Source organism: Neltuma alba, unplaced genomic scaffold (genome assembly GCF_004799145.2).
Source record: "Neltuma alba isolate B1F8T4 unplaced genomic scaffold, ASM479914v2 tig00011618_pilon, whole genome shotgun sequence".
NCBI classification, from domain to species: Eukaryota; Viridiplantae; Streptophyta; class Magnoliopsida; order Fabales; family Fabaceae; genus Neltuma; species Neltuma alba.
Window position 1 is genome coordinate 339,281 of NW_021636269.1, and position 25,943 is coordinate 365,223.

Sequence of the window (25,943 nt, forward strand, 5' to 3'; positions counted from 1 at the left end):
CCACACACAAAAACATGACAAAATAAATTTAAAATTAACTAATATAAAATAAAATGGAAAAACATTATATTTTGGAAATTATTATTGTCGATGGCACTACTTGCTGACTGTTGACCATCCATGTTCACCATTGGTGTACTAACATACAACGCTCCCTGTGTGTCACTGTTCCTGTTAATGAATCAGTTATGGCTTGGCTGCCGTCAAAAGAATCATGTCATTAATTGCAGGATTGTTATACTCACACTTCTACCCATGCATTGTCTAATTAGTCACGACACACCGTTGGCGGAAAAACAGAAAAACGACATCCACCCATCAATAAGAGTATGTGCACTTTCAATCAACAGCGACATTAAGAAGTTTTGAAAGTTATAACATTGCCCTTAATCTATCATACTATTTGTGCCATAATTAATTAAGACATTGACCCCTAAAAAAAAAAAGAGTTTTTAATCAAGGATGACATTGAGAATGAGATCCATTGGTCCCTGACACGCCTAGCACACGCGAGGAATATTCACAACAAACATGTAACCGAGAAATTGGTCCGTAAAAACAAAATTGCATCTATAGGATTCCTATTTTTCCACATAACCAAACCAGATATATATTGGCTTCAAGTGAAGCTTAATTGAGATTTTTATTTATATATATATTTACATGAATTTCTCTGGAACAACGGTACTTAATCGTGATCGGCAGTTTTCAGAATCTCGTGCGAAACCCTGAACGTTCTTTCTTGTCTTAATATCTAATCAATGCTTCCAAGTACAAAGAAAAGTCTACATAAACCGAAATGTACCAACCAGACATAAATGTATGCTAACGGATTTGCCCATCAAGAACACTGAAAAGGCATAATCTGAAATATTAATGCACAAATGAATAAGAAATGGGCGGAGCGCCAAAAACAAAGCTGGAATAGGTACAAATACAGGCCATATTCAATTGCTGCTACTCTCTCTTGGGGCTTCCTCCAGATTATTTCACTTTGACCGAACCAACTCAAGTGGCAATGTTTCCATTGCCAGCTGAAAGTTCAAATAAATCAATAAATTCCGAAAGACAAACATGTTACTGCCTAGTGCCTACTGAGTGGGTGAGAGAGAGAGAGAGAGAGAGAGCTGAAAATAAGAATAACACATTTGTCTTCCATTGGAAGAAAATGGGATTACACTTACCCACAGTCTAGGAGTTCTAGGATCAACCTTTACTTGTGATTTAGAAAGCTCTGACTTGAAGCTTATAACAACGGAAATTTTGAACTCAATTGAGAATGGACTGCATGGAAATAATAACAAGCTTAGAGAGGCGTTCTATGTTGATCATCTTGGTGATGTTAGATAGATGCTATGTCACACGAGGAGAGGATAGACACAGAAAGCATGCGCCTTTTAAATTATCACGACCTTCTTAGTACCATATGTTTCTAGTGACTAGTTGGGTATATTACACTTCTCTCCGCTTAGATGACAACCTAATTAATAACAAAGTTTGATGTCATGTGGTCCAGACTTGGAATCAAGTAAAGCCGATCATGTTGGCATTTTGTAATCTTCTCAGGGGAGATAACAGTTATATGGGGAGAGAAAAGAAAAGGAATCTTTTCTTTTTACTTCTATAATTAACTGTACTGTGCCTGTATCACTCTTCACAAGATCATTTTACATCAGAAGCATATTGTCGTGTTGGCACTGGCAACCGATAATAAGCAGAGCATAAGTAATTTCATGTGGAAAATATTCATGAAACATAATGAAGGATGGAGGACTAACCCAGCTAAAATTGTTGGACACGTCACAAGACGGGGAAGTATTACATGGATAGGCAGAGTCAAATTACAGCATACATCTCCATCTGCGATCTGCTTTATGAGAAGAAAAACATAAAGCGAGAGGAGATTAAAATACTTTTTAATTTGAAATACTCTGGTGCATTTTCAGTGTTGCTTGCCTGGGTAGTTTGAATCAGACTGGTTTCAGTTGCAATTTTCTCCCCAACAAGAATGGATTCAACACGAAACAAGTGAAGATCAATGGAATGAATTGGAACCGCAGATGCTTCTACTGTTAGTTCACCACTGATAGGATCCGACAAAGAGCACTGAGTACAGACTTTCCCAGTCACCCGAAACCCACCTATGCAGTAATACCTTTGCATCAGCCATGAGACCATTGTAATTGATATTTGCAAATCGCAATAATCTAGAAGTCAGATCAGAGATTGCATAAAAACTTCAAGTGCGGTACATACAAACTTTCTATGTAAGCCAGTCTATCCTTTCATTACAAGAAGGTTTACTTTACAATGGAAGATAAGAATCGCTAGTTCAGAGATCTTAAAGTTGACCTATGAATAATAGAGGCCATTTATTCCCCAAAAAAGAATAAAAGAAAAAAATGGGATGAACAAAAATAGAAGTCATGAAGCTTGGTACAATTTTTTTTTGGAGAGAATTACAATAAGTCCTAAGGAAGGGAAAAAAATTACAAAACAAGTCACAGAAGTTGTCATTCTCCACTCTAGAACTTGTCATTACAGAGTGCTCAGGTTATTATTGGAACTTTTTAGTAATTATTTTTCTTTCTTAGGACTTGATTGTAATTTGGGGGGGTGTGGAAAGAATTTCAAACATACCTGATTTTAATTCATGAAGGAGAGCATGTCTTTGAGTGTCTTGGGTAATGTAGAAGATAACCATTTCTGGAGAAATTGGACGTTGCAGCAGATCAACTGAAAATGTAACGACAAAAAGAATAGTAATTTGTAGCTTGATCATTCATAGATCATCTACCTGGGAAAAAAAAAATAGTGTACAGAACAGAATGATACCTTTATCACTTTCAACGATGAATTCCATTGTGGCTGATAAAGTTTTATGCAAGTATCCACGAGTTATATCTGCAGCGACCATATACTATTAAAAATGCTATCAATCACCATGAGTTCAAATTATGTGGATATTATATATAAAATAGGATGTAGAGAAATATATCCGCAGCATATCAAAAAGAGGCATAAAAGAATAGTAGAAACAACTAATGACAACTAACAATCTCTTATAAAGATGACTGACCAACAAAGCATCTCCTGTATAAAAATTACCTGAATATTGATATTTGAACCATGGAAAGTCTCATAGAATCTTTCTAAATCCTTGCCAGGCTGTCTCAGAATCACTGAGAAAGGTATCTGTCGAATTAAAGATTGCAAAATTCGCAGTAAGAACAAAATAAGTGAACAAGTCAAACAACGAGGTGAAATTATATTTTATATATGTAGCATGCCTCAACCCAGATGAATCCACTTGAAAGTTAGATTGTTGAAGTATCAGAATAAAACAAAGTAAACACTGCAACTTAAGGAAGCAACTTGTGCGTGCGCTTATGAACACCATCTGATGTTGCCAATTAAAAAAATTGATCCCACTTGATTTAGTGCAATGGTAAGTCATGTTTAGCAAAACTAGGCAGCATATGCAAATATGTCACCACATTTCACACTTCTAAATTCCAATGATTTTAATAAAACAATATCGTTCAATTTAATTCCATTCTTTCAATCAAGAGTCAAGGCAAAATCAAGAGAGAAAAGAGCAACAATTTATTGGTTACATGAAAGGCTACAAAGTAAATGGATAGATAAAAATAACTATGAAAGCATCAACTTAGATTAAGAAGGGATGCCAGAATAGAATTCTACTCAAGTTACTATTGCACACAAATATGCTTTGAATTGAAACATTTCCACTTATACACCATTGGTATACTACCTCCGTTGTGCCTGGACCAATCTTTCCAGAAGAACCAACTTCAACGGTCCTCTTCCTGTTTACAGGCCAGAAATAAATATCATTTTTACCTATTTTGATGTGATTCAAAGAATTTCAAAAACAGCAAGAAGGAACTAGTCCTAGGTCTGAACTTAGCAATGGAATGTCCAGAATAAAATTGTTGCTGGAAAACACAATTACCCCCTTCACCGTGAAAAAGGTTTTTTATGTTTCAAATTCATGAAAGTTTCCCCTTCTCATGCAAAATATACAAGTGAACGATGGGCAGGAACAGCAGATCAAAAGCTAAATATACCATGGGTTTTCCAGAAATGCAAATTAAAATAAATAGAAGGTATGATCCTCACCGAAAGATTGAAAATGGTTTCTATAAATATGGTGCAGATTTTGGTCAAAAGTTTCTCTTTCAGGAGTGTTTTTCCTGCTTTGAGTGGTTCAGAGCTTCTTCAAAGTCTTTTTTTCAACCAATATGATTTTAAAAAAAAAAAAAAATCCTTTGGTAGCTATCTTCCAGCATAAAAAACAAGAGTGATTGTTTTCACAAATCTTTCAGTACATCAAACTAAACAAGTTGGGATTTACAAGTAGAGAGCTACTTAACTCCATGGAAATGAATAGCACCTTTATTTAAAATCTCAAACAGTTTCTTCACCCATTATATTTTTATTTTTTAATTTTAAATCACAACTGTGTTTCTACATGAAGGAACTCGACCATAAGTAATACACTAATACTTACACAATGGGGATTGGCTTAATAACTCCATAGTACGACTCAATAACCCCTGCTGATCCTCCGCGAACCTTCAAAAACAGCACGGCGCCCAAGCCATTTAAAATTTAACAACAATAAGAACAGAATGCCAGACGATCAATATCTTCTTAGCTTCACTTTTCTTGTTATTTCTGAGCAACCAAACGAAACAAAGGATTCAGTTAGCACCTGCAAGTTGACGGATCCTTTGATAGTAACACGAACTCCATTGTGGGAAATTGGAGACTCAGTCTTTACGATGATTTTTCCATCCAGAGTTTCCTGAAAGTTCCAATTAAGAAGAACGCTTTCGGGTCTGCTAGTAGAGAGAGAACGAGCGAAAACGAGGTCTGAGTTTTACCGAAGGACGATAGATACGATTGGAACGTGAGAGTTTGAGCTCAACTGACATAGCAACGACGACGGATAACTTAGCCCCGGCAATCCCCGATCAAAATGCAGCGCCAATTGCCCGCTACTACTTGTGCTGAAAGCCTCACAGAAATAGACCCAAAAGAAAGGGAAATGTGCGTCAAGGTGCTAACTAAGAGAATTAAATGAGAATTGGTTGAAATCATCAAATTACTATGAAATCCGGAGCAATTCTATTTGTTCAATTAATAAATTATTTTTATTTTTTTTAAGTATACATTTTATTGACAACTTAAAAAGCAATAATTAACAATTTAAAATGTAATGATTAATAACTATCATGATAAATATTACTCCCTCCGTTCCTTATTATAAGAGACATTTGGTGCTTATGGCATGTTCCTATATATAAGAGACACTTAAAAGTTGTCTCTACTTTTTTGTGTTGATTTCCTATTTTACCCATATTTATTGTCTCCAACTCACACTCTCTCTCCTTCCTACTTCTCTTTCTTTTAATAAATTACCATTGTTCTCTCTCCTTATTAATGAGGGCATTTTTGGAAAAAAAATTATACTTTTTACATATTAATTGTTCTTAACTAATTTTAACTATTTTTTTGATCAACGTAATTCGGTTATTCGTCTCTTATAATAAGGAACGGAGGGAGTAACATTACATTTTCTCAACGTATCACAACGATTTAATACATAGGTTGTTAATACCTGTCGTAACAGTGATTATCCATTACACTTTAAATTGTCAACAACTGCCTTCTAAGTTGATAATGCATACTTAAAAAAAAAAATATGACAATTTAGAAATTAAACAGATAGAATTTCTTACATTAAGATCCTTTGAGATTTTAAATTAATTTGATGATTTTAAAAAAAATTTATATTTAATTTTTTTTAGGTGGGACCTAATATAATTTTTCCATGAAAAATGGGACTTTGATGCTACGAACATGAATAAATTTTAGAAATTTTTTAATTCATGTTATAAACCCTATAATATCATGTAACATCTAATGATTTTTATTTTTATTTCCAATAATTTAATTAACTTATAAATCGTGAGTTGACGTTTTGAATAAATTGCACCTCAAAGTATTTTTTTAAGTGCATCAAATACTCTAAAATATTTTTTAGGTGTGTCCAGTATTCTAAAATATTTTTATTGCCTTGGTGTCAGATGTACACAAAAAAAATACTTCGACATGACATTAACCATTTATTTAACTGACTACAAGAAACTGAAATCTTGAGATTTTTTTTAATTTATTACAATAATAATATTTGCTTAACATCGTAAAAATGATGGTAACATTGAAGGGAATTTTTATATTGTCAATAATTTTTGATATCATGCTCTATTCTTTCCTAATTCCTTGTCATAAGATGAAATTATTGACATCATACCAACAAAAAAAATTAATCTCTTTAATTGAGGTGAAAAAATGATGTCTTTCAAATTACATTTTTTTTCATAAATTATTAATTGAGACTTTTTAATTTATATTACGTTCAAAAATTTAGTTGTTCATACGTTTTACAATCCACCTGATAAGATAAAGCATGTTATTGGCCCCAGGCAATTCTCTCCCACAGCCACCACCTGTCGTTAAGCATACTTGTTAAACACCTTGTCTGCATATTCCCTTGTAGCAGTAAAACATACTGCTTCTGTGTAATTTGGTCCTGCGGAAGCCACTTGATCTTTGTAACTTGCAACCTTCATGCATTGGATGCAATTTAAATTGTTACTAAATCGATTTTCTCAGGAAGCTAAAAAAACATCTAGGTTGCTAATATCAGCCTCAAAATCTACATACAAACATGACATTTGTGTTACATAATGGGTGGCACATTCGTTTGCGGATGGATGAGTATGATATCCTGCCCGTCACAGACGACACCCAGAAGTTCCCTTGTATTGTTAAAGGAGGGCTCCGATGGTGCTTGGAAAACTTGGTTTCAAACTTATGGAGCAAAACTATTTTAGGCAGCTAGACAATTACTGCGATCCCTCCTTCAACAATAGGTGATTCCCAGCCTAACTGTCAAGGATCGAAGCTGCTCCATCCGCTGTACTAGCATCGCCATCGACCATATTAGCATCCTCCGGGTTGCTTTCAGGCGGTGCATTTTCAGTTACTTGTCTATCACTCATTGGAGCATCTTTTGTGTTACTTTCAAGTTGTATATCTTCAGCTGCATGGCCATCAGTCATTGAAACATCTTCGGTGTTATTTTCAAGTGGCCTATTCTCCTCTGCATGGCCATTCGAATTCTGGTCCTCATGTTTCACTTCGTTTGTATCCATGGAAGGTGCTGCGTGACTAAAGTGAAAATTATTTTGCTCATACTGATGTCTCAACATCTGTGCCTGAAATGAAAGAAAATTGAAAAAAATGATAACTTCAGAAATTTTTGTTCTGAATTGAAGAATTTATCAGAGTCCTCAAGCAGGAGATGAGGAATCCTTTCAGGATGAACCAAAATTACCAGAAGCTACAAAACAAAAGAGACGATATGGTAAATATGAGATGAGGCACACCTGGTATAGTTCTTGTATAATACTACTCATCTCATCAATGCCACTGACGAGATGAATAGGTCCAGTATCTTCAACATGCCGTTCAGTATATGATGCAATCTCATTCAAATTCAGGGCAAGTCTATCAGGTCTCTTGAGCAGAAGCTGAAATGTAGGCTGCAGCTCATAGCATTGTTCAAAGAGAGAACGGCGGCAAAACACATATAAACCAAGTCGAGCACGAGACATGGCAACCACCAATCTTCTTACATCTCGCAGGTGACCAACAAATCGAGTACGTACAAGTGACAGCAATATAAAATCATTTTGCTGACCTTGAAACTTATCAACAGTAGCGATCTGAAGGCAGTAATGAGGAAAAACCGAAGATAAGGTCAATTCTTAACATATACAATCAAAGCAACAGGATTCCCTTACAAAATCAACAGCAACAAGAGTAGACAACTTTCATAATAACTAAACCAGATTTTAAGTTCCCTTACTCAACATGTGCTGACTATATTATTACCATCCCAGATTCTTATCCTCCTAATTTTTTTGTTATTTGATTTTCCTATTATCTCCTATTTTAACATAGTCTGTTTTCTCTACCAGTATTACAAGATTCTAGCAACAAATTTGGTGTCATGGCCCCTATAAATATTCTTCCATTTCATTAAAATAATTAAGTTATTCAACGCATTTCACAGTCTAATAACACAAATCTTTCTTTAATTTAGTTTATTATTCAGCTGATGTATCCATTTTTTATACTCACAAAGTTTGGAATATTTCTTGATCTTTATAATTATCTTGTAATTTAAACCAGACTGTCATTTCCTAAAACTCAAGACACATTGGCTGTTCTGTTTGCCCATTATCTATTTATGTATTGCACTTATATTGAGTAAAAGTGACGTCATTCAGACATCTTCAATCCCTGAACGTCTCTGTCAAGATCATCAAGATACAACAGAAGTTTTCAATATACTCGCTTCTTGATATAAAAGCCAAAAGCAAGAAGGAACTGGTTGAAAAGACGGGAATCATGGTGTTCATAATGATGTCATCTTCCATATTAGTTGGATGACCAGAATTACCAATAACCAATGCAAGAAACAGAGGACTTCCATTAATGATTTTTCGGTTTGAGGTAGAGTTGGGCAAGACCCAAGCTACTTTTGGATTGGTGGGTTAGAAGGCTTTAAAGAATGAAACAAGAGTGGGAGAAGGGCATACAAAAACATAAAATGATTTTGGTAGGGGTTAGATTCTGAAGGCCGAGCATTGTCATTTATTTTTCTGCATATTTTCCTGTTTCTAACTTGCTATTTTGTGATCTTGCTATTGCAGTTGGACTCTTAAAGAGGTTTCCTCTGTATTTCATTGTTATTAGGTTTTCTGTATTTTCCTCATTATCTGGTTGATCTCCATCAGTCTGACACACAACACTAGAATTTGTCCAAGTGACTTCTGACTGTCCAGGCAAATTAAGTCATCTTCAGAAATTAGGAACTCACAATTGAAGCCATCAGTGTCAAAGAAACTAAACTCAAACTGACACAGTTTGATATGAAGTGATGAAAAAAGGACTAAGTAGCATACCTTACTAGGAGGACCGATGAAGTCATATGGAACACATCTTCTTTTTACTACATCACGGATGAGAAGTTTCTGACCATTGTATGTAGTCAAAATTGATATCTTATTTGCTGGATATCCTAATAAACGCATGTATATGTAGACACTGACAACATATTCAGCTTCCCCCTCATTTTGGTAGAACCAAGGAGAAGGCGTGGTCTCACCCTTACCCAGGTAATCTGGAACATCCACTAACTGATAGTCATAGGAAAATCCAGCGTTTGCCCTATGGAATATCGCTTCCTCCTTCACAGAAGGAAGGTCTCCCAACTCTCTGTATCTCCAATTGTAAAGTTCAGCTATACTTGGCCTGGCTCTTCCCTGGGCATTTAGCTCTATGTAAGGAATTCCCAAACGGACAAATCTTGTAAATAAACTTTGATCCATGTGGCTATACTTTTGGAAAGCCATATTCTTCACAACAGGAGGCAACTGGTGATGATCACCAATCAAGATGCAGCGTTTAAGACGTGCATGACCATCTTCCTGTCTCTGGAGTAACATTGGAATAAAAGTCTCAATCTCTAAAATTTGGGCACTTTCCTCCATTAACAGGTTGTCATACTTAAAACCTAACTGAAGGAAATCTTTCCTCTTTAGAGCTGCATGAGTACAAGTCATGGCAACAATCTTAGCCTGCTTGGTCATTAAGTAGTTGGCCCTATCTGCTGTTGACTTTAGCAGTTCAAATGCTCGACACTCTTCAAGTTCTTGGAACATAGTTTTCAGATGCCGAAAGCACCCCTTAGCAGCCCTTAAGTCCCTCTCAAAAGATTCACCAGTAAATACTGGATGTGGCGTGTCAGAAAAGAATTCTTTGAAGGGGAAGCGATCTTGAACAAAGGTAGGTTTATCTTTGTTCTGAGAACAGGCAGCAAGAAATTGCTCCCAGCGTGAATATACATGAATCAACCAAAAGTAACCTGCAGTTTCACAAGTATAACCTACATCCTCTGGCAATTGAAGAGACCTTGCCAACTTCTCCACTTCACTCAGCAACTCCAACCGTCTGACAAGCATTGCATTAACACGGCCTTGCCGGCTAAAATCAAGATCAGTTGCTAGCTCTTGTTCTCCTTGACCAAGTCTAAGAAGATAACGTGCGGGCACATCCCTCTAAATCAAATACCAAAGTAAAAAGTAAATAGATAAATAAACTTATGAACAGAAGGCAATAAGTAAAACCCACAGGCTTCCAGACTTTGCACACTTTAACACCTCTCAATAGTATTAGTCCACATTTTTAAGAGAGGGAAAAAAAAAAAAAAAAAATCAATACATCAAAGCAATACTTCTTGGAAGACCAAAAACAACGACGCCTAAAACAAATCCACAATTATTTTGTATTTCCTAGCATTACAAAGATCCCAGATAAAACTCATTAAGTGTTTACTATAAAGCTTTTCAATAAAAACATAAGATGGGGACACTAATTCTAACTCAAGCAGTTAATTCTTCAAAAAGTCACTCGTGTGCCATAATTTAATTGAAAAACCTGACAACCATCTCCTTAAAACTCAATAAGTTTTCTTCAGCAACTCTAAAAAGTTCAACAGCATGGAGCAAGAAAAATGCATAGCATATTAAGGGTATGTTTGGATTGGCATTGGGCAAAATTGTTTGACTTTTGTAACTGAAATTAGAGTAAAGTCAGTTAAGATATCTTTGGATAAGTGTTTTTAAAAAGTCAGTTGAAAAGTTTAAAGTTGTTTGGATGATTAATAAAAAAGTTAGTTTAGTTGTAAAATGACTGAAAACGGCATAGATTTTATTGAATAATAGTATTTGAAATTTTATGTCTTCAATGTGATAATAGTTTTAAAAATATGTAAAATTATTATAATAAAATATAAATAGTTTATTTGTGAAATTATAAAATAAAAATATTTGTTAAGAGGAAAAATTTGAAAACACATTGTAGATAATTAATTAAATATACATAATGGACAAACATGAATATAAATTAAAATTCATTTGGTCTGAATAAAAACTCATTATGCTAACAAAGGAGATGACACAGAGGGGAAAATATGAGGGTAAATCTGAGATGCTCATTTTTAATAATCATCGTTTGAAACTGCAGTTTGAAAAGTCAGATTTTTCTCCGTTGAATCCAACTAAAGTTGAAGACCAGAAGTTGGCTGGAAAAGTTAGCCTAGCCAAATAACAGTTTTTATCCAACTCAGTTTGCAACCTCAGTTTCACCATTTTCCAATGAGCTTTTGGCATTTGTAACTGTGATCCAAACATGCTCTAAGATTTTTTATCAAGGAAAAAATGTACTAGAAGGAGGAAAAAGCACAAAGTGACATCCTCAACTCAAAATAAAGAACAAAAGAAGAAACAAAAGGCCTTGAAAATTAGCGTAGAGGAGTTGCCCAATCTCTGTGATAAGTTAATTTTACAAGGTTAGAACTACCATATCAACGGCTGGATAGAAATACAGATTCGTAAAACACAAATTAGATGTACGTATAAAGAAGAAATAAAATTTTACCTGCATTATCTTTTCAAACAGGTCATTCAAAGCCTGATTTGAATGAGTAATTATTAAGGTTCTTTGTGAAGGACAATTATGATATAGGACATTTAGAATTTGCACAGCTGTATCAGTCTTTCCAGTACCAGGTGGACCCACGACCATTGTTAAGCCAGGTTGAATGCCAGAGATAATCGCACCAATCTGCTCAATAGGAATGTTTACATTACATTCAATACAACAAGCATTTAAATGTGGGCTATGGTCATGCTGGATTGCTGAAAATTATATAATTGACATAGAAATGAATACACCATATTCGCAAATTAAAGGTTTCTGTGCCAGCTGCAGGCGTATTGAATCCAATATAGATTGTTAAACATGTTTTTGATACAAGATAACCATCACACATCAGGAGAAAGATAAATAAGAATATGTTTTTGCTCATGAAAAGTGATATTGTATAATTGAGAAGACGACTTGACAGAACCTGTGTGGGTGTGAATCTAACTGAATTCTGTTTTGGCTGATCTTGGGGATAAGGGCCTGGATCAGGAGGAGTATATGTCTCCACGATTAATTTTTCTTTCAAATGATTAGCATCAAGCTTATTGCCATCATTCTTTACATCAGCGGTAGACACTATATTTCCTGGAAGGGCGCCACTGTTTCCTTTTAGAGTTCGAGGAAGTCTGATCTGAAAAGGAGGCTTTGGATTCAAATTCTCTGTGGCATCAGGATTGACAAAAGAAACCTGCAGTACCAAGGAAGAACTAAGTCGTGTGCCTGATTTGATATATAATTCGAAGAAAATTTAAATCACACCATTCAAGAATGAATTCGTATAAATGTCAAATACAAACCACACCAACCTCATAATCTGAAAAACTTTCTATCAAGTGATCAGCATCCAGAAAAGTATCTTTGAAATCTACTGTCTCCAACAGATCAGGCATATTAGTCCACTGTGCTGCTGAAGGATCCCCATAACCAAGAAATATGTTTTCTAACCACTTAGGAACAATACAGTACTCATTCATCAGATCTCTTATTGAGTCCAAGATGGCTTTGAAATTGTTTTCTTTGGGCTTCCTCCTCATCAGTATATTAAATGTACCGTAAACATCTTCTGTACCATTCTCTGCAATGTTGTTGACATCCATGTAGTATTGTGCAGTATCCAAAGCCACAGTTATGGTTCTCAATTCCCCCTTTGGTGGCTTCCACTCATCACGCTTAATCTTTCCAGTGAAATCATTCATAAGAGTTCCCTCCTCATCACGAATCTCAATAATTTCACATCCTCGAACATACTGAAGGCCAAGCCTCTGTGGCACAGTAGCTTTAACTTCTTCTTCTGCAGTAAGAGGCTCAAATGATGGGCGAATAGAAAGTAAAAACATAACATCATGTTCTTTGAGAGCATCCCATTCTGATCTTATCTGTGCCCTATAACTGGAAATGCTATAAGTAACTTCTGCTGTCACGGAAGCTGGCTTGACTTCTCCTATATTAGGTTGCTTTACCTCAGTGACCTTGAACTCTTTGATTGGTACAGCCATTCTTGACCAACCACGGAAAGCAGTTTCTCCCTCGTTATTAATATATGCAAGAAGATGTGGAACGGCTTCTTGTATATCCTCACGTATTTCATATGTTGATTCCAGTCTAAAAAGATTAAAATTTCGAAGGAGATAATCATGGAGTGTTAAGAACTGTAAGTTAAGCTTTGGCAGCGCCAAACAACCTTCACCAGTGTAATTTATGCTTGGTACAACACTTTCATCCCACATAATCATCTCATTTGGATATAACGGAAGAGAATTGATGGCTTCTTTTTGTGACTGTTGTTTCTCAAAGAACGACACCATCACTTCAATAAGAAAATCAACCCTCTCTGACCAGGGATCTTCTTGGGAAACCAATTTAAGCTGCATAAAGAGGCAACTGTCAAGATCATAAATATGATGTATTGAATTTAACAAATGGATCTTTCTTTGGCCAATAATAAATGGATTGACGAAACCAGTCCGCATGAACTAGTTAGAACTCTGGCAGAACTCACAAAACGGCCTTAAAATCTTAAATACACCGCTCAATGATAACTTCCCCCCTTCCTGATGCCAGGACCAAACACTACAACAGAATTGAAGCTTTCATACAAAAATAAAGATGTACCAAAAACTGAAGGTTCATGTTTCATGTTCCAGCATAAAAACTACATAACATGTATCACTTATTCATAGCAGAAATACAATGTGTCCAAAATCCAAATCAGCCCAATTTTAATGCAGTTGATCAAGGCCAGAAGGAAGATAAAATAGAGTCATAATAATAGATAGACACATAAATATAGCAACAATCAGTTCAGCTCTAAAATTCCACATATATCATAGGGGATGCCAAAAGATCAAATGTCATGAATACGAAGATTATAAACATTTTAAAAATTTTCGACCATTATCCACACACCTTGCAGCAAACCAAGTGCCTTAACTCCTCAGGAGAAAGAACAGATAGTTTCTTAGATAGATCTGCACGCTTGTGAATCGAACCAATGTTACTCAATGCAAGTTCTCGCAGCTGCAACCACCACAACAAATGAAACAGATATTACAGTATGAAGAATAGAACAAAATTTGAATTCAATCACACAAGCATAGAATTTTTTTTTTTTTTTAATTCTGAATTCAGACTAAGCTACTTTCAACGCATACCTTCTCAACCCTTTTAAATGCAAGCAGCTGAAATGATTGGAGATGACTGTAATGAGATTCAAGAACCTCATGATCTGTTAACTGTGTTCCTGTATGATCATTTATTTCAAATCCTTCATAGAATTGTAATAAGTCAACCAACTGGGCAAAAAGTTTGCCCTTTGCATGCCTATAGAGTGCGCTCAAATGGCATTTGGCCACAACAGCCACATCAGCCACAATAGGTCTTAAGTACCTAGAGCAGAAGCAAGAGGTAGAACGAACTGATGTTAAAGGAAAAATGGAAATAAATATTACAGCATAGATGAAATGATAAAAATAACATTGCAAAAGAAATAGAAGGATGCCTCCTATCTTTATGGGGGTGGAGTCCATCCTCCATCAAACCATAGTTGCAAGGAAGACAAAACAACAAAGAGATTTTAACTACGAAATCAATTTCATAAAAATGATATCCCCTTCCAAATGATAAATTTAAAATTAAGTAATCAGAATAACATAATATTATATGAACAAGACAATTTGATTCTTCAGAGGAAGGAAACAAGCATATTAGCATACCTCCTTGTAGGCAATTGACTCAAGAGGTCAATAAGAAATTCTATAAACCTCTCACAATACAATACACAAGCATCATCAACCGACTCCAAATTCATAGTATCAATGACTTCATTGTCACCAGCTAACTGTCTTTGTGGAAAAACCTGGGACCCCAGTATCTGAAAAAAGGAAAAAAAAAAAAAAAAGGAAGGAATTTATACCTAATTTTCAATGTACTGAAATAAAAGACAAATTGTATCTGTGATTCAAATTCTTGACAAGATCCAACCTCCAAAAATTCTTCAATGAGATTTCTCAAGAATGTCACTTCAAGGGTAGCCGAGGGATCAGAATTCCCTTCTTTCAGAGGTTCCTTCCTTACCATCCTTTTCCACTTCTTGATCAGACTTGGATTCAGGCAAAGCTCTGTCTACACAAGTGAAGTTCAATTCCCCAAGAATGCAATTAGCAAGTATACAATCATATTCACAACTCTCCACCGAAAACAATAATTGGGAAAAGACAGTAACATTGCAACACCATAAAAATACACTTTTGTCTCATCTTACCTGAAAACGACCATAAGATAAGCAGTACCAGGATTTCAAGCTTGCTAATCTCAAGACTGTCATGCTGACAATCTCATCTTCCAAACTCTGCAATCCAAAGTTAATGGCTAAGCCGCAATGTTCAGGGAAGCTTTGGCAACAGTTTTGTTAGGATGATTTTGGCATAAATAGTAAAGGGATTGGAAATACGGAAATTATTATTCTGATTGTCAAGCTTACTGCTGATGAAAACTAGAAACAGAGAAGTCAAAACTCCATGAATACAAATAAACAAAATAATATATATCATTGATTTCAGTTTTCAATTTACAAAATTATGAAATTTACCTTAAATGTTTTAAAATTTTTAGGGAAAAAATAAACACACCGAAAGAAATACCTGCCACTCAAGGCAATAGTTAGCCTCATCAGCATTAAATCAATGCCATATTGGATGATGGGTAACTTGAAGAGCATTTTTATGAAAAAAATGTTCTATAACTCTAGTGCTGAACCCTAAAAACGCTGGAACATGTAGGGAGTGTCTCAGGAGCAAAAAATTAGTTTAGGGACCTGTTTAAAAATCAATGCAAAGAGCAGGGACTGAATTGATAATATTCATTTCAGGATCTGAACTAGATGCAGACCGTATTCTATAAGAACAACAAAGCTTTGGCCCAAAAAATGAAAATAGCATATCTGTTCCCAAACTGTTTTCATAACGTCAAGATACAGCTGAAAGTAGGATTATGCTAAAGTACAATAGTCCCTAAGTAGTGAAGAAACCAACCTTAGATAATGAAAACAGCACACCACTAATACAAAGATGCATTAGCAGTATTAACAAGCATGTTTGTTAAGTTATTGGTAACAACACACAAATAAATAAAATAAAATGTTTTGAATATGACCTAACAAAAGGAAGAAGAACCTAGCCAGCATACCTGAAAGAGGTTTATCATGAAAACTAAGTAATTGGTCTTCTCTGCTATGCATAGTTCTCTTCCCTGCAGTTAAATTTGAAATGTTAGATCCAGTATAATTTCTCTAAATATCAAATGGTGCCATCAAGTGCCAAAGAAAAAACATTTCACAGTCCAAGCCAAGGAAATATTCTTAAACATAGCACAAACAACAACAAAAAGAGATTAAACAAAAACCATCGGATGATTATTACAAGGACACATATACATTGCAAAACCAAGGGAAAAGAATACCAAACGGCCACTTAGGAGCTATGATCTCTGCCCCTTGATTTTAGAAAGATTAGAATAAGTAGCAGATAAGGGAATAGGAATTATCAATCGTATTGGGCGAACAGTCCACTCCACACAGACTGATTATAGAATTGCATGTGTTTCAGATCCTTGAACTCACTTCTCCTGTAGAAGTGGTACCTTTTTCTTTTCGTAAGTGTTTGAATCTCTAGGCTCTCTTTCATGGGTGTGAATTCAGTGATAAAACTCTACACCAAGTTTTTTAATAGGTCAACCATAAAGCACAAAACAAAGATGGCAACCTTAGTTTTTAGCAGGCCAATTACTAAACTTCAAATTGATAAAAGAAAATGGGAAGAGAAATTTGAATAATCACACATTATGGACGACCTTAACAAAAGATGCCATTCTAAATCATCATGTATGAGACTAATGCACCTAAGTCAGAAAATATTTCACCAAGATATGCAGGTAAGAAGACAAAACAAAAAAGATGTCAACGCTGATGGGGATTTGCCAGATTGTGGTGATTAGCAAGCAGTACTGTACATTTGCAACCCACTCAAACCAGAACATACAATTGAAAGTTGCACTTCTTTATAATGCATGACTAAATCTTACAATGATAATACCACTATACCAGAGGGAAATATGGATACAGACCTCCTTCAGCCTAAGAACCTTCTCAAGAAATCCTTTGAAAATATCTTTGCGATCATAGAAGCACACCCAAGCTGCAACATTCTCTCGGAACTGCAAGTGGTGCAAGCATTTTTATTAGTTATGGAGACCTTATTTTTCTCCTAGAGATTTTCAAATTAATTCTAAGTTGCAAACAATTAACTTCATAATTATGAAGCACTGACGTACAGCGGTTAAGGTTTTTAAAATTTATTCCCTTTATTTCTTTCTTCCCCTGTTGGCCGAACATCAGGAGAAACATTCCCCAATGTGATTTGGTCCTCGTCCTATAAATACTTGTACTAAAAATTCGTCATTCAATCCATATTCCACTATAATTACTTAGTTAATGATTCGGTTCCGCTGTCGTTATGACATTAGCAAGTAATTAGTAAGTGCTTTGCTACCTTTAGCAGCCTACGTTGTATGATAGTTCATCATAAGGAGTTAACATTCTACATTAACCCGAATAAAAGCTATGGAAGAAGCAAAATACCTTCTCATTCACCATGAGCATCATGGACATAACGTGCTCGAAAGTGGCAGTCTCTGGATCGAAATTTGGCCACAAATAATTCTCCAAATACTGACTAACCTCTAGAATCATAACCCTTTGTAGTGGGACGGGTTTATGACCCTCCTTAACCAGCAACTCTGTCTCATAAATTTTCTTAACCAATTCCGGATCAAAAAGGTTCTTGGGACGAGCAGGGTCACCTGTTATCAACCAATTAGCCTCAGCAATCTTAGTAAGTCGATCACGTTGAATCTCCGAAAGAGTAATAGTGCTTGGAAGCGTAGCCCCAGGCTTGGCCTCCACTTTCTCAGCTACCGGGTACTCAGCCACCCTATGACGACGAAAGTCGAATACTCCGGTTCCGTACACCCGCGTCATTGTGAAACCACAAGAAGTTTCAAACTTGAAGAGAAAAGGCGGTGGACTCCGATTACAATACTGAGATTATAAGCTTTCTGGCGAGTAGTGGACTAGTAGAATCGAGCTTCGTAACTCAGGGTTGAAAGAATAGGAAACCCAAGAAAAGCTTGCACTTATAACAGTAAGCTGTTATCTTCAACCGACGATGGAAAGGAGGCAGGGCAGAAGTAGCCGCCTTGCATTGTTCTCGTTGTCCCGCGATGCACTACTAGGGATTGAACGGTAACAAACCTCAGTTGGAAGTTGCCGAAGGCCAAAGCGATTCACTCTTCAAGCCCCCCAGCAGTAATTGTGGCTCGCGGTTCATTTGATCCAATCCGACGGCCGATGTGCCTAGCCGACGTCGTTTTAAATGGGACAATCTTAACCATCCATCCCCTCAAGAAACCTGACCGTCAGTTTTCACTTGGAGCTGTTTTTTAATTAAAGCCTAAATTCTTGCTCATAAGCCATACGATTAAAAATAATTAAAACTAAAAAAAATTATTTGGCCAAAAGAAAGCAGAAAATTTTAAGATACTACCTTCAGTCCTGATTATAAGAACTAGTTGACTAATTTTAAGAGATTAAAAAAGTAAGTTAAGTTAGTTATTTGTAATAAATATGTATTGTCTTTCCTAAAATATCCTTACTAATCAAGTTATTGGTTAGAACTACCCTTATTAAAGGAAATATTTTAGAAAAAAATGCATAAATATGAGAGACAAAGTGGATTGGGATCTTATAATTAGTACTAAAATAAAAGTCAAACAAAGTCTTATATTAAGAACAGGAGATAGTATAATTAAAAATTAATTTATTTATACTGTAATTAAGGGTCTGTTTGGCTCAATGAAAAGAAAGGAGGGAAGAGATTATAAAATTATCTGATTTGAATTGATTAGAGAGAAGGGGAAAGGATAGATTTTATTATTATCTTATTTGGCTTAGAAAAGAAAAAGAGGAAAAATATTTTTATAAGGATGATTTTATGCTTTTTCTATTTAAATTGTTTTTATATTCCAACTTTCATAATGTTCAATAAAAATTTCCATTGATAATTTTTAATTGAAAAAATATTTTTTAAGAAATTTGATAATTACATGAATGCATATAAATATATAACTATGTACAAACTGAGTGAGACGAGAAAGAAATGCAAAAAAGCAGGATGAAAATATTAAAAAAGGTCATGAACAATTTAGGTAAGACAATTAAAAAAATATATACTTTTTCTATCTAAATCTTTTTAATTTTGGAGGGGAAGGGGAGTGCAAACTTTATGAAATTTTCCCTTTCCTCCTACAAATTTTGGATTGCCAAACAAGGAAAGGGAAGCAAAATCCTCTCTTTCTTTCCAATCCCTCGTACCAAACTCACTCTAAGTAATTTAAACCCAACATTCTTTTATTAATACTACATCATATTATTAATATAAGAATTAGTTGACTAATTTGGATAGATTAAAAAAACTTTAGTCCTAAAAAGTAACTGACTAATTTAAGATATTAAAAAAATAGTTAAGTTAATTATTTATAATAAATATATTTTTTTAAAATATTATTTCCAATCAAGTATACTGGGTATAACAATTATTATCATAAGAACTATTTTAAAAAATAAATGATTAGAAGAGATAAAATATATTAAAATTGGATTGAAATTTTATATTTATAAAAAAAAATTTTAAATTAAGAATTTGGATTCGGATTGGATTGGATATCAGAAAATCTCGTTTTTCGTAGGGGAGAAAAAAATCTTCCGCTTGGAAGGAGATTTTCCATGGGTTTTCACTTTTTCTTTTGACCAACGGTTCTCATTGGTTAGGCCAACACAGTTGACTTTCCCAACGGCCCTCCAACCAAGTTTTTTCAGAAATTTTCGCGGCGAAGGAAGCACGGCCGCTCCGACACTCAGTGAATTCTCTGTTCCTCGTTCTCTCAACCAAACAATGCGTAGACGATCACCAGCCTGCAAATTTTTCCTCTCTCTCCTCATTTTTTCTCTCTTTCCTCATTTTCTCATCGCCCGCTCCGTCGTTCTTCTTCTCTCTCAGGACTCCGTCAAAGAGGGCCTCACCTCATCCGACAGTCCCTCCGATCCTGACTCCGACGCCGAGTGGGACAACTTCGGTGATTCAGACACCCACAAGTCCGACGAGGAGCTCGACCCGGGGTCATGGCGCCCAATCTTCGAGCCAGATTCAGATGCCACTACCGCCGAACCGGGTACAGAGTCGGCGGCGCTTTACTACTCCGGCATTGGAAAGATTATGTCGGCGGTTAGCTCAGGAGAGGTGACGATGATGGAGGATGCTACTGGAGAGATTGAAGCGGCGTGTGAGTCGGGATATCCGGCCGCGCAGTCAGTGCTAGGGTTTCTGCATGGGATGGGCATTATGAAAGAGAGGAGCAAAGCAAAGGCGTTTCTTCATCATCACTTTGCTGCCGAGGGTGGTAATATGCAGTCCAAAATGGCTTTGGCTTTTGCATATACACGCCAAGATGTGAGCAATTTACTACCACCCCCAAAAAAAAAAAATTCTGCTTATTTTCCTAGTTACTCAGTTCTTTTAAGTAAAACATCGAAAACTATTGAGACTGCATTGCATTTTATTTGATAATAAAGTCCTGGTATTTTGGTTGCTGTTGAGAGAAAGGAATTTTTTTTTTTCCTGGGAGAAGTCCTATTCGCTATAGAAAATTAGTAACACGAAATCATTAGGACAAGTAAAGATGTTAGTCGGGTAAATTGTTTAAGGACATCGGGTAGCTTTTTTATTTACAACTATTAACTCTTAATGGAACCTCTTTCACCTATCTCGTTTGCCTCGTTCTCGCTGTTTAATGAAATGTTTTGTTTGGGCAGATGTCTGAAAATGCAGTTAAGCTTTACGCTGAATTAGCTGAAGCAGCTGTAAATAGTTTTCTAATTTCAAAAGATTCCCCAGTGATTGATCAAGTTAGGATCCATAACGGAGCCGAGGAGAACAAAGAAGCTCTGAGAAAATCAAGAGGGGAGGATGATGATGACTTTCAGATATTGGAATATCAAGCAGAGAGAGGGAATGCTGCTGCCATGTACAGGATTGGCCTATTTTACTACTTTGGGTTGAGAGGATTAAGGCGTGATCATGCTAAGGCATTGTCATGGTTCTCAAAGGCCGTAGATAAGGGGGAGCCGAGGTCAATGGAACTTCTTGGAGAGATTTATGCCCGGGGAGCAGGTGTTGAAAGAAATTACACTAAAGCTATGGAATGGTTTACACTTGCATCAAAACAACAATTATATTCTGCTTATAATGGTATGGGGTATTTCTATGTAAAAGGCTATGGAGTGGAGAAGAATTACTCAAAAGTGAGATTATATTTTCTCTCTGACTCTGTATTTTGATTGGTAGATGATATCTTTATTTGCCTTGGTCTCTGTAACTTGCCATATCTGAACTCATACTGGCTGATTTCCGTCAATTTAATTTTCTCTGACTAAATCACATTCTTTTCTCTGTTGCTGCATACTTCTAACTTATCACTTATATTTACACTATATCCCTTCTCCTTCATTGCTTCTTCTTAGTGGCTATGCTTGTTATCCTAAAGTCTTTCACTTTTGTAAATTTGGTTTCTTCTTTAATGTTAGAAATCCTTGAAACCTGAGAGGTATCCTTAATATAGTTACTTCTTAAGCTGGTAACAGAAATTAGGGTTGAATATGGCATGTCTTTGATAGTGGCCAAGAGTTGGGTTTTAGAAAACGGAGAAGTACATGAATGACATTTGTTGGTAACTGTTCTATCAGCTTTGCTTCTTGTCCTTAGCATTGTTTCACCCTTATGCACAGTTATGTTTTTTTTATGAAATTCTTTTCGGGTAACATATCTACAGCTATGGTTTATTTAACAGTTTGCTGTGTAAATGACAGGCAAAAGAATATTTTGAAAAGGCCGCTGAGAATGAAGATGTTGGTGGGCACTATAACCTTGGTGTCATGTTTCTTAAAGGAATGGGGGTAAAAAGAAATGTGATGGTGGCATACAACTACTTTACTCTAGCTGCTAACAATGGCCAGCCAAAGGCATTCTACCAGCTGGCAAGGATGTTCCATACCGGTGTTGTGCTCAAGAAGAATATTCCACTGGTAAGTTAGTTATTTACTTCTTTAATCTATCCGAGTGCTTCATAGTTTCCCTGCCCAATATTTGTTTTATTTCATATGATTTACTGATTCTTCCATGTTTGTATAATTATTATAGTTTCATCAATTTATCTTTAATTTTCTCTTTGCTGCGATCATGCAATATGCCAATTATTTCCCTTAAATCATGCTGGTCATTAATAACTTTGGATTGTCTGTAGGAGTTGGGACAACAATGTAACAAGAAAAATGTCATTATGGCAAAAATGTCTCTCAAGTTAACTTGAAATATGATTTTTTTTTTTTTTTAAATGAGGGACATATTAAATGGTGAGTCTCCCTAGTTAGGCATAATTCAATTAAGTATACTACCTTATCAGAAAAAAACTAGAACATAACAAATCTGTTGTCACAACCTATTTGTCAAGAAGAAGGTACGAAATCTATTATCATACATTTAGCATATGCTTTGCTGCTGATGCACTCAATGTTGAAATTTGCTACCAAACACATGGCATGCGATGAATAGTAATGATGGGAAGGGAAGAGAAGAGCGGAGGAGAAGAAAGGGGGGGGTAACAGAACTCAATTCATTAATCTCACATGCTTCTTTACAGTTAGTCTTAAGCCACCTATTTATAGCCCTTAGCTACTAACGGTAACCTTTTCTGCTTAACCCCACCGCCACTAACTCGTAACTAAACCCTCTTATTTATTACATTAACATATCTGCACGATTGAAACTTGAAAGGTTGTATTTGTGCTTACAAGTAATGTTATTAAATTACTACTTCCAGTTCTTATATTAATTTGAAATTATCACAAAACTATTTTGAAAAGTAATTTTAAAAAAATATCAAAACCAAACAAGCCCTTGCCCTGATGGTTGCATTGCTTGTATATCTGGCTGGGAGAGAACTCACATGGGGTTTCATCGCTTGCGTTCTCTAACACAACCGCGATTAGCTTAATACCATATGTGATATATGTACTTATTGCAGTATTTGTAAGATAGTTATTAAGGAGACTAGATTTGTGAATAGGAGCCTGCAATAAACTTTTGATTTGCATTCTTGCTTTTGTTTCTTGAATTACCCCACCCAGTAAGGGCACCAGCTTATGGTTTTAGTTTTTTTTTGTTCTTAGGCTACTATGCTATACAAACTAGTTGCAGAGAGGGGTCCTTGGAGTTCTTTGTCCAGATGGGCGCTAGAGTCATACTTGAAAGGTGATGTTGGAAAGGCATTTATGTTGTATTCAAGAATGGCTGAGATGGGCTATGAGGTAGCACAAAGTAATGCTGCTTGGATTCTGGACAAATATGGGGATCGTAGCATTTGCATTGGTGAATCTGGGTTTTGTACAGATGCAGAGAGGCATCAGCGTGCTCATTCTTTATGGTGGCAGGCTTCTGAGCAGGGAAATGAACATGCTGCTTTGCTGATTGGAGATGCGTATTACTATGGTCGGGTATGTGTTTAGGCATCTTGATGCTTACAACAATTTGCTTTTGCCAAGTTAATAGTACTCTCCCCCCCCCCAAAAAAAAAAAAAAAAAACTTTCCTTCATTTTTTTTCTTGCATCTCTATTTTCCCTTCAGGGCACTGTCAGGGATTATGAGCGAGCCGCTGAGGCTTATATGCATGCCAAATCGCAAGCCAACGCACAAGCCATGTTCAATCTAGGGTACATGCATGAGCATGGCCAAGGGCTTCCATTAGATCTTCATCTTGCCAAGCGTTACTATGATGAAGCTCTAGAACATGATCCTGCTGCAAAGCTGCCTGTCACCCTTGCACTTTCTAGTTTGTGGATACGTATGAATCATGGTGACAGTTTCTTGGTGAGTTTTTGTTATTAACGCATACTGTCTTGCTAGCTTATTGCCTGTTATAATTTTTAAATGGGGAGTAACTATGCTAATCTATCATTGTAGTTGCCCTTGCATCTTAGTTAATGGTTCTTCGAGCTTTTTACATTTATTTAAATGATGATGGATATGTTAGATGAGTCTCCGTCTATGTAGGCCACTGCATTTTCCCCATTCCAATGAATTTTACAGTAATATCAGGGTAGAATGATTCGGATATGGAGGGTATGGTGCATATTAGCCGAGGGTGACAACTCCAACCCCCTACTGAACTCTCAACTTCTAACCTAATTTTGGCAGATTGCATGATTTGATGGGAATTTTGTAGGGGATGAATCAACACTACATTCTGTGGCCAACTAGCCTGTTAATGCTTTTATATGTATCAGATCAAACTTCTCATTTTTCGCAGCCTAGATCCTTATGACATGTCCTTTGTTTATATTCAGGTTCAAATAATTGATTCTTTGCCAGAAATCTTCCCAAAATTGGAAGCATGGATAGAAAATGTGCTTTTGGAAGAGGGGAATGCAACAATTCTCACTCTGTTGGCATGTCTTTTGACTGTGTTATATCTCCGTGAGAGGCAACGAAGGCAGTTTGATGGCGTAGCTGGAGAAGTGAATCAGCAACACCCTAATGAGCGTGGTGTGCTGGCACCCAATTAATTAATGTTACTATTATTAGCCTCAAGAAAATATGAGGCCATTTTTGCAGGTGCTGTTTATAAAAGGCAAATATTTTGTGTACAGGATGTGAAGTTTTCCTTCCTCTTTTTAGTTGTAAACTGTGCCTTTGGTGGCTTGTGGGATCAGAAATAAGGAATGCATTTGTAGATATGTATAATTCTTTTGGATGCTGAGGGATGAATTTTGAAGATTATTTTGGTCTTTCAGATGTTTGTTTAGTCTTTAATGCAAAAACACAGCTTCTTCAATTACACAATTCTTTCAGCATTCCCCACATGATATTACATGTTTCTGAATTAACAAGGCTTTGATGAATTGATGTTCAGCTCCTGACAGGTCAATAAGAGCTTCTTCTTTTTTTTCTTTTTCTTTTTTCTTTTTTTTGTGAACCTCATACTTATCAAAGAACATAGTACCAGGCTCAACAAATTTACAGAAAGCTTAAGTCGTTAACATAATTTTACGAAATTGGCATGCTGCTTGTGTCCAGTTCATTTCTACATTCAACCATGTAAAATTAGCTTTTTAAAAATGATTCTACTGTGTGTTCGAGATAAATACGTGAGAAGATATTTATTTCTATTTATATGAAAGTAATTTTTTGAAGTACTTTTCAAGGTTCCTAAATTCCCATGTTGTACTGGTGATGGTTGACCCAAAAAAAAACAAAATGGAGCACTTCAGCATTCCGCCGTAAAATATAGTGAGGTGTAATTTTTTTTTTTTTGCTACAAAAATTTTAGGAAAGGGGTCGGGCTCACTCGCGATCTAAGGGCAGGGTTCCTAACGCTTGATCCACTGAGGCCTGTCCCTAGTGAGGTGTAATTTTGCTCCTGATATATTTACAACGGGTCAATTTCATCCTAATCTAACGCCTCACCAAACGTCCATTTGAAACTCACTCCCCCTCTATCATCCTCCCTCAAGTTAACCAGCCAAAACTGAAGCCTCTGCACCTCCTTGCATCAGTCTCTCTCCATACCCCTTCATCTTTCCCTAGTATGTGTACAAGCAATTATTTGTCTAGAATCGCTCATTAATATGAAG

At 35.9% G+C, this 25,943-nt stretch overlaps 3 protein-coding genes across 3 annotated transcripts; 1 reads left to right on the plus strand and 2 right to left on the minus strand.

Annotated features, from left to right (window-relative positions):
* Positions 1-628: 628 nt before the first annotated feature.
* Positions 629-4,998, minus strand: LOC114715883 (Down syndrome critical region protein 3 homolog). The gene is made up of 11 exons (XM_028900792.1): positions 4,911-4,998; positions 4,739-4,831; positions 4,535-4,599; positions 3,776-3,830; positions 3,109-3,195; positions 2,836-2,920; positions 2,641-2,736; positions 1,957-2,141; positions 1,779-1,867; positions 1,185-1,284; positions 629-1,034 (listed from the first exon to the last, which is right to left on the minus strand). Exons 1-11 carry the CDS (start codon positions 4,959-4,961, stop codon positions 990-992), a joined length of 951 nt encoding a protein of 316 aa, XP_028756625.1. The 5' UTR covers positions 4,962-4,998; the 3' UTR covers positions 629-989.
* A 1,637-nt stretch (positions 4,999-6,635) lies between these two features.
* On the minus strand, positions 6,636-18,473 carry LOC114715882 (RNA helicase aquarius). The gene is made up of 14 exons (XM_028900790.1): positions 17,783-18,473; positions 17,269-17,358; positions 16,333-16,395; positions 15,410-15,496; positions 15,130-15,270; positions 14,862-15,019; positions 14,301-14,535; positions 14,056-14,166; positions 12,456-13,514; positions 12,074-12,337; positions 11,602-11,787; positions 9,066-10,220; positions 7,482-7,820; positions 6,636-7,310 (listed from the first exon to the last, which is right to left on the minus strand). The coding sequence occupies exons 1-14, from the start codon at positions 18,179-18,181 to the stop codon at positions 6,978-6,980; spliced, it is 4,620 nt and encodes a 1,539-aa protein (XP_028756623.1). The 5' UTR covers positions 18,182-18,473; the 3' UTR covers positions 6,636-6,977.
* A 1,602-nt stretch (positions 18,474-20,075) lies between these two features.
* LOC114715869 (ERAD-associated E3 ubiquitin-protein ligase component HRD3A) lies at positions 20,076-25,160 on the plus strand. The gene is made up of 6 exons (XM_028900775.1): positions 20,076-20,708; positions 21,071-21,559; positions 22,124-22,339; positions 23,483-23,806; positions 23,938-24,180; positions 24,657-25,160. Exons 1-6 carry the CDS (start codon positions 20,154-20,156, stop codon positions 24,873-24,875), a joined length of 2,046 nt encoding a protein of 681 aa, XP_028756608.1. The 5' UTR covers positions 20,076-20,153; the 3' UTR covers positions 24,876-25,160.
* Positions 25,161-25,943: the final 783 nt, after the last annotated feature.